Consider the following 12,257-nt stretch of genomic DNA (forward strand, 5'->3'; position numbering starts at 1 on the left):
GAGTAAAAAAAATCATCATGCTTGTGGTAAAAGAAAATATTTTCTAGAAGGTCACACAAAGGTGATGGGCGAACCAAATCTTGCTCTCTCTGCCTCAGTATGTATTTATTTTTAATGTGCTTTTCTAATATTTCAGAGAAATATTTATCTTTAAAATGCGTGAAACGACACGTGTGCTCTCTCTTTCACTAGCTTGGTGATTCTAATATTTTGGAGACAAATAGATCAACAAATGTTTTAGAGGCAATTGTTTTTATTTTTACAAATTTCTTAAGGCTCTTGCTGATATTTTGTGATTTGAACAAATCTTCTTTCGTTTATGTTTGGAGGGGATGAAGGAAATAAGTTTGGGAGCACTGAGAGCCTACAGGCCACATTAAAACTGCACCTGCTCTGGGATCATGGCTGTTTTCTCATGTAATTTGCACATGCATTCTAGTTCATAATCCAATGTGATGCACAGATCTTATTTTCCACTTAAAAAGCAGCAAAACAGTTAGTGTTAATTATATATAATTATATATAATATACATAACATCATAATAGTTGCTGATTTTCAGGATACAACTTCAACATCCCTGAAGATTTGTACATTGTACTTACAATCTTAGTCCTATAATAAACACCACTCTGAAGTCCTCTCATGTTTGGCCACATAAATTTGACTGTTTGCCGAAGGCCTTTAATTTTATAGGTTTCCAATCAACTAGTTTTCTTTAAATGTGTCAGTGGAACAGTTAGTGAGAGCCCCCACCTCCTCTTAAATAGGCGGATGCCCTGGGCTACTTTATAAAGAGTCCTGTGTCATGCAGTACATCCATGCAATACACCATTTCAGTTTGAATTCAGTAGTAATCTAAATATGAAGAGGTTAAGAGCAAACATAAATCTGCGCTCAAGAGCTCACTGCATTGAATGATTTACTAAATGCCCAAGAATGACCTACAGTATATCTGAGTGTATCAATCAATCCCTTCCCCTTCAGCAACAACCACAAGTATGTTCATTCCCCCAGGAGACTATGACAGATTTATTTGTACGCTCTCATAGAAGAGACAAAGGGGATTCTATGACAGGCAGATGCATCACAGGGCAAACAAAGTGTCAGCTTGGTGGGCTAGAGTATGGGACATGTTCTCCACGCTGTAGGCTTTATTGTCTTTACGAAACATTGATGAAGGTGGCGATGATTACTCTGACATGTGGCCTGTGCATCTGGCATGCACACACTAGACCTCCAGGCTCTGTGTTACTGGAATACTCATCTCCAGTGTAACCTTAAACACACTACGGTAGAGCTGGACTCCCAACCACCATCATCAAATATGAACGCCGCGTGCCGACCGGCCTGCAAGCGTAGAGATTTTGATTCCAGATTTGGGGCCGCTTTAAACCATCCAAGCCTCATTCACAAGCCGTGCCTGTTTGAAGCCAAGTCATTGAGTTATGAAAAAAACACTTTTCATGCATTCGAGGCTGAGTCAAATTCATTTTTCACATCATATACTGTCTGAAAAACACAGATAATGTGAAACTCAGCTGCAATAAAACAGATTCTCAGAAAACACCTAGGATCACATGGCAGCAGATGTGACCCCATGGCCAGGGAATTTATATACAGCGTCTAATGGTTGCCATTATTGTAAATGACAGTACATCCCATGTTGCAGTGTGGTTAAAATAGATGTTTTCTTCTCTGAATGAATCAATGTAAAGTGCATTCTGGGCCCTGGTCCAAAGCTCTGACCGAGACTACTCAGTGTAGGAAAGTCTTTGGTGATTGGTTCCTCAGTGCACACCTGTGTGTTTCTCTATGGCTCAATGCAGGTGCATTAGAGGCATGATCATGCTAATGTAAGCTGTGGGATGAGCACTCCACACTCAACATGTGGAGGATGCATCTAGTAAATGTACTGAATGGAAATGGCATAAATGTGCAGCAATCAGAAAATACGTAGTCCAGTTGTACATTCTTCAGTTAGATATTTTGTCCCTAACACAGTGGGTCTTGTTCATGAGGGGAGTAATACATTGTGAATTAAATATTTTCAAAAAGCAGAACTTCCATGGTTCTCCCTCAATAGCTTCAGAGACTCCCAGGTTTAATAATTCTAACCGAAAATGTCCTCATTTCAGTGTACCATTTACTCACCAAATGTCCCCATCGACAGTCATAAGGGCCCTATTAGCTGTATGGTTGCAAACATGTGTATGTAATTAGGGAACCTCCAATGGCAGACATACGTCAGGACAGACTGTTGTCTGACTTCCTATGCCGTGTCCCTCTGGTAACCCCACAGCTCTGAAGTCTAAAGAATCCAGAAATTCAGAGCAGCCTTTATGTTTTATTGTGGTCTGTACTCAGAAACATTGCACAGACAAAAGAGACAAAAGCACAATTCTCATTTGACAGAACCCAGGAGCATTATCCCCCCCCCCCCCCCCCCCCCCACCCCCCACCAGAAATCCCCCAGCTGTGGCTGTGATGCAGGGAAAGTTTTCTTTTCACTGATTTAGCATTCAGTACATTCCAGATGGGTTTGAAGACTAAATATTTAATTTCCTCTCCGCACATTTATTTTAATAATAAGCATAAGAGAACTGATTCTAGATAATGTGGTTAAAAAGATCAGATTACTGAATAATGGAGCTCAGAGCTGCTTTTGTCTCAAGAAGAGAAGAATATTATAGAGACTTTAACGTACTTATCCATGGGCCTTCCATATTATGAATGCAGTAATATGGCTGGTTTTGGACGCAGCAGAAAATAAATGGTATTTCAATAGTGTTTTCACTTGAAAACTATACTATATATATTTTCAAGCATTCAGGAGTTCATCAGTGGCAGACAAAGCAATACATCATATGATCTATTCAACTAATGAAGTGGTTAAATACTATGATGTAATTCCACAAGGTGGCAGAGTTATCTCAGCCACACCAGCTACCAGGGTGGGGTCAATTCTGTTAAAATTCAGCCAGTCCTGGAAATTAATTGCAATTCGAATTGAAAACATAATGATTTTTTAATTGATATACTGAATTACAAATCATTTTCTTTTTTTTTGGGCATAATTTTGAATGATAAGGTTGAACTTGCCTCATTACATTTGAAGTGTTTCTCAGCACTGGTCCTGGGGACCCATTGTGTAGGCTGATTTTTGTTCCAACTATAGTAACAAGCTCTGTATTATAATGAGCTGATAATTGTTCTTAACTAGACACTAATTCATTATCATTTTAATTATATCAGATATAGCAATGTACTTGACGTGACTTGACTTGATGTATGCCCTTAAAAATAAATGTCCCATATTCACATGCCAGGATTTTCAATCAGTCAGACCACCTTATGCTTTCATTTTCTGTGCTGCGTGTACTATATGACAAATGATTCCATTTCAAAGAGGTTCCATTTTAACTGGTTTGATTACAAATTAACAGGTGAAATCTGTTGGGTCCTATTTGCTGAGAGTGTGGAAACCTGAAACCATCTGCATAAAATGAATGGAGTTTACTGACAGTGAATGGCAACAAGCCAAACCGCCATTGTGATGAAACAAAGTACCACAATTTTTCATAATTTTGCTAAACAAGTGATGCCCATGAAATTCTGCTTACGTGTACTACAGATAAAAATGTACCAGTCCAAACATATCTTCTTTAGCAAATCTAAAACTATATCCCCTTCAATTCAAACTATTACTGTAAGCCTTCAGAATTACTGCATAAAAGTATGTCAAAAATGTAGTTGACTAAAAAAGTAGAATGACAAAAACGTTTGAGATCAATGGTCCACAAACTTGATGAAAATGCTAAGACAGGAAACTCACAAACAAAAGAAGCAGAACTGGATTTTAAAAATAGTTTTATTATCCATGTGTTTTAGAAGTGGTCACAATATGTACTGCACACATGGGAATTATATCCCTCAGATGTCCTGCTAATAATTAAGATTTGATTTATGAAATATAATCAGACATAGAGATATCGATTAATTATAATTTTAATTAAGTGCAGTAGACTAACAACAAACTATATTTTGCATGTAAGGGTCTGTCTGCCTGTAGAAAATAGAATCCTCTTGAGAAGAGCTAATAGTATAGTACCTGCAGGAATTCCCAACTGACACCATGGCAAGCAGCTGCAGGTTATAAGAAGGAGCTTCAAAAAGAAGCATAGGGGTCATGTCCATGTTCCACACCATGTTCACACATTCCACTTCCAATCATCATCTTTTGAATTTTCAGTGTTCAAGAGCTAGTCTCTTAATGAATGGGAGGAATAATGAGCCCAGAGAAGGAGAGTGTGATGAGTGAGATTGTGCAGCACACTCCAGAAATGGAGATAAGAGATGAGAATGAGGGGCAGGGGGAAGGGCCCAGACGGACAGGCAGTTGCAGAAGAGCATAAAAAGCAGACAGGGGTAGAGCAATCGATAAGGACGCAAAGCTGTGGGATAGTGTGTGCTGTGAGCTGTGACAGCATACAACAAAAAGCAATGCATTGTGTGATTTCAGATAAATTTAAGAAACACTTGCACGTAAATTAATGGCCGTATGGGGCCTTGTGGAATGCTAATTGAAACGGCTTGGTAGCAGATCTTTCCAGGTGCCCTGGTGGAAGTGGTGTATCATATAGGCCCAAATTCAGATATGGATGGTCAAGTTAACAATATCCATAGGCGCATGATCACTGAGGAGACCAAAACTACTCTGGTCAAGTGTGAGAGGGAGGGGGGTATTCACTATTGTCTCTAATGGTTTCTGTTTCTCCAAAAATTAAGGCTTTGCTCCAGGACTTCAAGAAGAGGAGCCCTGAAAATAAAAGCAAGATTCTGTGGAGTCCAAAGGTATGAAAAATATATTTTCATCCAGTTAACGGCTGCAGACCAAACTAAAATTAAAAGAATAGTAAATGAATGAACAGCATCAATACTAAACCCTTGATAGTATGGTCCAAGCATGAGTTTGTAGAATAATGACTCTGACAAAAAGTGAAGGGGCAAAAAGGGTAACATTAAATATGGGGCGAGCTGGAGTCTGACCTCTTGTGTTCAGTTACGTCTGGGACCTTGCCACAGCAGTCTAAATGCTGACGTAAGAGGGGAGGGCAGGGCCGCACTGCAGAGCATGATTACTGTGCTGTACGGCCTCCACCCGACCTCTGCCTCCAGATTGCCTAATGGATAGCTGCAGCACTGGTGTTTTATCATGATTACATTTCGGCACACTCCTTTTCTGAGAACGCATGATAGCCAAGAGTCACTTAGAGGGGGGGGGGGGGGGGGGGGGGGGGGGTGAGGGAGAGAGAGAGACATTTTAATGCAGTTTGTCATATAAATACCTATTTTCTATTTGACATGATAAGTCATCTCCAGATAGATATCAAAACAATAATGCACATAGGGCAATAATGTTCTAAGAGCCTTGTCCAGTTGGAATGCATGTACACATTCATGTGTGAATACAGTTACATTTTCAAAGATTTGGAAAGCAGTGCACTGTAAAAAAAAATATCCTGAATGATATTGCACGCTTCTGTACTCACTGAATCTTATTTGGATGACCACGGGCCAAACACGTACTAATATTTTACTATACTTAAAAGCTGCATCATGTTTCTGTTCAGGAACCAAAATTGCAAATACTTCATTTAATAATTCACTCGAGAGACACAATACCTTCATGTCTACCAACGTGTGTGTTCCTCCACTAGAGGGGGCAAGAGGTTTATATTGAGCAGGCCTCTCCTCTGATTCAGTATTCCTAAAAAATAAGAAGCCTATTTTTTTATAAGTATATATATGCATCCGTGAACTGATATACATATATAAATACATTACATTACATTACATTTCCTAGTAAACAATCATTTATGCCCCGCTTCTTGTTCATGTCTTGATCCCTGACTTTCAATTTGCCAGCTGCCAAACAGTATACTTAACTGCTCGAAAATAAATCAATAAATCTTACAATTTAAAATAGCCCATTTCAAAGACAACTTAATATATTCTGCATTAATTCAATATTCTTCTTCAATTTATGTACCTTACATGATGACAGTAATAAACGTTGTGGTGTCGATTTTAGCGTTTAACTCCTGTGATGACCATGAACATGCATGAGAGCACTGCGAGGGGGAAACTAAATAAGTGTGAAGGGGGAGGAGGTGGTGGGGAGACGGGGGACTCCGCACGCCTCTTGTTCAGGTCAGGATACAGTGCTGAGATACGGGTGTAGCTGGAACGCGCATGTCCTTTACTAATATCAGCGATTGTATTTATGGAGAGCCATTAACACCTAATAAACCATCATTGCAAAAACAAGCGTAGGCTACTTGTACGGGTTGCTTGTTGACAATACCAGTAAAACGAATGGTTTAGTTGTTTCGTTTAACTTTAATAGATACATTTCTTAAAGTCAGCAAATTTCTTGTTGCCAAAATGTCGGGATAAGACATGAGGGAATCATGTGCGCCGTTTTGCAAATTTCCTTCGGTGGTTTCTAGCGCGGAGGGAGTACGCTACTTGGGCAAATACCTGCATTCACCAAGGGCAGTTCATCGTAATGCTCTCTAAATACGAAAAAGAGCTTCTTGTTACCATTTGGGAAAAAATGTCCCTTAAGGCTGAAGACATAGGTTCTGATGCGCTTTTCAGGTATGTAATAATTCCTTCACTGTTATGTTGGTTTTTATTCCAACCGGTCTCAATCCCAGAATATGAAGTAGATTCTCATTTGAAACGTAACGGGTTGTGAAAAAGGAAAATATATTTTAGAAAAATTACACTTTTAGGTAGTTACTGCTGGAGTAGTGGTCTACTTAAAAGAACCACATAAAAATAATTTAAAGTGTGGCGAATCTATTAACTATATTTATATGTCCTTTGAGATCGATGTCTTTATAAGGGGAGATCGATGTCTTTATAAGGGGATTCTTACATAAAACCCAACAGCAACAAGGGGTTATATAGTTGTTTAACACGAAAATTAACTGTAAGGATTATAAGCACTTACTTTTTTTTGGTAAACTATGCATTTTCACATTTTAAGCCTTCAATACTGTGTTGATTTTATCCATCTAAAATAGGCTACGTTTTTTCTAACTCGGAATTTATCGAATAATATGAGTGAAAATGACTACGAATGTACGTTTGACTTAAAAAAAAAAAACACTAGGTGGCACCCTATTCTACACGATAATTTGATATGAATTTTTCTTTACGAAGACTAACTGAAAAAGCGATTTTATTTATGTATTTATTTATTTATTAAAGGATCCCAGTGGGTGAGAACTGGCTCAAGTTAGGTTGGGACGGTTCTGCTTGTTTAGAACTTAAAGCCGAGGAAGATTAGTCTCAACGTCTTAAGTCAATGTTACTCAGGAGTTTTGTCATCAAAAGTGTAATATTATTTTTGAAACGGTCATTTGAAAGAGTTTATTCGGATCTTATGGCTTAACTTGCAGATACAACTGAATGATTATTGTTGGTGTAACAGTAAAATGAAATACCGTGTATGTTTGTAAATCTGAGGTATTTCAAAGGTAGAGGTAGTGGGGATATACTCACCACTGAGGCTGTCGGAGAAAGAAGATGGGAACCTGTTTTACTGTATCTGCTTGCTGAGGAGTTCTCAAATTGTACTGGCCTGGTGGCCCCTGTGCATGCTGTTTTTGTTTTGTTTTTTGTTTTTTTTTCATCTTTCATCCACAGGTGCATCCCATGAATAGTAATGTACTGTACATTGTTCCAAATTAGACACTTTTAATGTCTGGCAAGAGATTGTATTTACCTTCTTAAGGCCACATTATATCATAAATAGTTGTGCATTGCAGGAATACATGTCCCATATACAATCCTACACATACCATTAACTAATGCATTCATTTAATGTGCAGCATGGCGAATGGTTACACTGGCAGCTCAAAACAGTGGAGCCCTAAATACTGACAATGCGAACCCCTGGTCAACAAAACAAAAAACACATTTTTGGAAAATGAAGAGCTCAAAGCAACAGCAAACGAATGGCTATGAGCTGTTAGATATGAGCCAAACTTGCGCTGAAGAAGTTTAAGAAAAAATAAGGAAGAAAATAAGCGCATGATTTCAAAAAATGTAATGGCTGAAGGGATTGGCTGGAACAGAAATCTGAAAAAAAAAATATTTTTACATGTTTATGTTTCTGCATTTAAACTAATTTAAATCCTTCTGCAACCAACTGACTACCATTATATGAACAGAAAAATCACAATCTGAACTGCTGACTAGCTATATTTTCTCATTAGGTGATTAATAACAATATTTCACACAACTTACACAAGTTACCATATAATGTGGCCTTAATTAAGCTTTAATGTAACTTTAGTGTAGCAAATAGTTAAAAGCACCCTAGCCAGTTATCTCAGGACAAATTAAGGAGCTAACAGTTGTCCTGTGAAGTCTTACAAAGTCTTCATTGTATCTTGTAACACATTTATTCTTCTTTTGATCTATAGGATGTTTACAGTATTTCCTAAAACCAAGACCTACTTTGCCCACATAGACATCAGTCCACGATCCCCCCATCTTCTTTCCCATGGTAAAAAGATTGTTCTGGCGATAGCACGAGGGGCGAGGAACATCGATTCGCTGACCACCACATTGGCGCCTCTCAGTGCGTTGCATGCCTACCATCTGAGGATACATCCTACTAATTTCAAGGTGCTGCCTCAATAGGATACACCCATAAAACACCTTTTAAGGCTTGATAGTACATGCAAATGCGTCTTAGCCCCACATTTTTTAAATTAATTGATGTCTGCAAGACTACAGTTCAGTGGCACGTTCATTAAGATTAACAGAGTAAATATGGAATACTGTAAAGCAACCTGTTGTAATCAGCCCCCCAAAATATATGATCTAATCACCCTGGCTGTGGTTTGAAAATGGATAGTCTTAATAATAAAGCAAAACCAGGGTTAAATCAGTGTATGTAATAATAAAAAAAGGAAAACAGTAAAGCAAAAGGACAATGCTGTACATTCACGGGTGGCACGGTGGGTAGCACTGGTCCTGGGTTCAAATCTTTCTGTGTAGAGTTTGCATGTTCTCCCTGTGTCCGCATGGGTTTTGTCTGGGTACTCCAGTTTCCTCCCACAGTCCAAAGACATGCTGGGATGCTAATTGTGACTCTAATTTACTCTTTACGGAGCCAAAAACTTGCACATGGATTGCAAAATTGAGCTTACAGATTAATCCACTTAGGGTGCCTTGGGGGGGGGGGTGCTGTAATAGTATAAATAGTTTTTGGGATGTATGGTTTTTTTTTCTAATTTTATCAACGAAATTCTGCTCTCAGATACATTTTGATGTTGTTTCAAACCATAAGTGACTATATAAGCTTTTTTGCAGCTCCTGTCTCACTGTCTCCTGGTGACATTGGCAACCGAGATGTCCGATGAGTTCACACCAGCTGCACATGCTGCCACGGATAAGTTCCTCTCAGCATTCTCAGCTGTGCTAGCTGAGAAATACAGATAAGATGCTTTGTCAAGACAAACATGCTAAATTGTGTGTTAGGCTCTGAAAATAGCCCAAAACAGTGGTTCCCAAACTCCTATGCATGCTGGTTTTCATTCTAACCAAAATTGCAATTCCATAATTTTCCATAGTTTATTTTTCATGAATACCCTTTTCATCTTTTGATGGATTGCTTACCCTCTTAAGACACATTATGTCAGAAATACACTGCCTGGCCAAAAAGAAAAGTCGCCATTTGGATTTTTTTGGACAGTGCCCACTGTACAAGTCTCCGGAGGCAGTGCTATGATCTGGGGTTGCTTCAATTGGTCAGGTCTAGGCTCAGCAACATTATGCGGCAATAAAATGAAGTCAGCTGAGTACCTGAATGTACTGAATGGCCAGGTTATCCCATCAATGGATTTTTTCTTCCCTGACGGCACGGGCATATTCCGGGACGACGATGCCAAGATTCATCGGGCTCAAATTGTGAAAGAGTGGTTCTCGGAGCATGAGGAATAATTTTCACACATGAATTGGCCACCAGAGTCCTGACCTTAACCCCATTGAAAGTCTTTGGGATGTGCTGGAGAAGACTTTAAGGAGTGGTTTGACTCTCCCGTCGTCAATACAAGATAATGCAATTCTGAATGGAAATAAATGTTGTGACGTTGCATAAGGTTGTCGAATCAATGCCACGACGAATGCGCGCCGTAATCAAAGCTAAAGGTGGTCCGACAAAATATTAGTGCGTGACTTTTTTTTTGGCCAGGCAGTGTAGCTAAGCATGCCACGAAGAGTACAAGTCCCACGTTCACATTGTGCTTACCTGTACTGTATAGCGAACAATTACATGAAAAGAGTATGAAAAAAACTTCAACAGATTAAATTAGACTTGCGTGTGTCAACAGGCTTCTAATTAGTGAACGTGTGGACACATGGCCACTAAAACTAATTATTGGTAGATAATGAGGAATTCAAAGACAATGCAAAGATAACAAAACCAAACTTGCATTGTGTTAATACAATTAAGGAAAAGATATAAAAGAATTAGACACGTGTTGAACTATTTTAACTGAGCAAGATACTGGGTGCAACAAAAAGCAGCGTATTGTACACAGGAGTCCCCAGGACAGAATTTCAGAACCACTAGCCTAAAGAATGCTTTATATGTTATATTTTTGTAATGAAACTTAAAATAAAACTAAATTATACTGCTGCTGTTTCTCTTTAAATATCTTTCAATGTATAAATGTAGGAAATGTCTTTATTTTTGGCTCTGTATTTTTAAATTAAAACCACTGAAACAATAAAAATACTTGATTTTCTTTTGCCACTTGATTAGCAGTGCCAGCCACTGTACTGTAAGACCTCATACGAGGTCACACACATACACACACACACACACACACACACACAGTTGCTATTTTTGTGCTCAACTTTTCTGGAGGGGTATCCTGAAAAGCATGAGGCAGGCAAAAGTACAGACACTCCCACTGCAGGGTTAAACTGAATGGGGCTGTTAGCCTGTTGGCATTTGACAATTAATTAACCAATTGATTGGATTGGTTCAACTCAGACCGGATATTATTTGTTTAACTTATCTTTAACTTTGCATGGTGACATGTTACATCAACAGTTACAGCTGTTTGGATCAAACATACATTAAACAGGAACGGAGAAGTCCTGTGAGGCCACGAAAACATATGAATGTAATCAAAAAATAAATTAAAGACTGTTTCATATAACATGGAATTTTTTTAACTGCCTTACTTTGTGTTCATTTTTAAATCTATTAGTACTGTTAAGTGTACCCTGCGCGGAGTTCGTTTTTACCCCAACCATGGGGTTAAATGTAACATTTTACTTTCTGTACTTTCGGTCAGATTGTATAGTGAATGGTATGTCCCAGAAATGTAATTGTGATGTGCAAGCCAAGGGATTAAAAATGATTAATCTATCTAGTAATATTTTCAGAATTGAGCCAAATACGAAAACCGATATGTCGGAAACATACCCTACGCAAGTACGCAAACACAAGTACAACAACGCCTGGCTGTCTGGAATCTCTCGTTGCACCGCTTGAGCTACTTATATCAGCACTAACTTACAGAAGAAGCATGGCTGTGTTTGAAATAGCATACTACGTACAACATACTACATACTGATTTTGTTTTTTATTTAGTATGAGCAGTATGGTAGTATGCTATTTCAGCCAGTGAATATTTTCTACGCTACATGCCACACAGTAGGCTACTACAGGAGGGTCAGAGCCAATCAGAGGAGAGGCATATTAGCATAAAATGAAGGTTAGCCTGTGGGTATCTGGTAAATTTGGGAGAGATCTATTCAGCAGTAATTCAAGGAACTCATTGGTTGAGGGTTCTGTTAATACTGTTAAGGCATTGCTGCGAGCACACACACTCACACACACACACACAAACAGGCACACGTAGCTAATGGTCTTGTTTTCTTAATAAAACCTATAATTCCTGCCACACCAAACAATGACGGTGCAGAAAACAAGAAAATTCCGCGGAAGTTTCAGTTTTCAAGCACTCTCATGTGGAAATAGTTTTAGAGAGTACGCCAAACAGTTGGATACTACTGTATAGGTCCTATTGGACCTATACAGTAAATGTTTGTCTTAGCCTAAACTACGGAATATTTTCTTTCTCTGAAGGCATTTTAACCATCAGCTGTAAACAGGCCAATGCAACTCTATTTTAACGTTTTTTTTAATTACCCAGTCATT

General features: G+C 38.6%; 1 protein-coding gene across 1 annotated transcript; it reads left to right on the top strand.

The window, feature by feature from the left end:
- The first annotated feature begins 6,184 nt into the window (after positions 1–6,184).
- hbae4 (hemoglobin alpha embryonic-4) lies at positions 6,185–10,843 on the top strand. Its single transcript, XM_064322831.1, has 3 exons — positions 6,185–6,661; positions 8,500–8,704; positions 9,395–10,843. Exons 1-3 carry the CDS (start codon positions 6,570–6,572, stop codon positions 9,521–9,523), a joined length of 426 nt encoding a protein of 141 aa, XP_064178901.1. The 5' UTR covers positions 6,185–6,569; the 3' UTR covers positions 9,524–10,843.
- Positions 10,844–12,257: the final 1,414 nt, after the last annotated feature.

This window comes from Anguilla rostrata, chromosome 2 (assembly GCF_018555375.3).
Source record: "Anguilla rostrata isolate EN2019 chromosome 2, ASM1855537v3, whole genome shotgun sequence".
Lineage (NCBI taxonomy): Eukaryota > Metazoa > Chordata > Actinopteri > Anguilliformes > Anguillidae > Anguilla > Anguilla rostrata.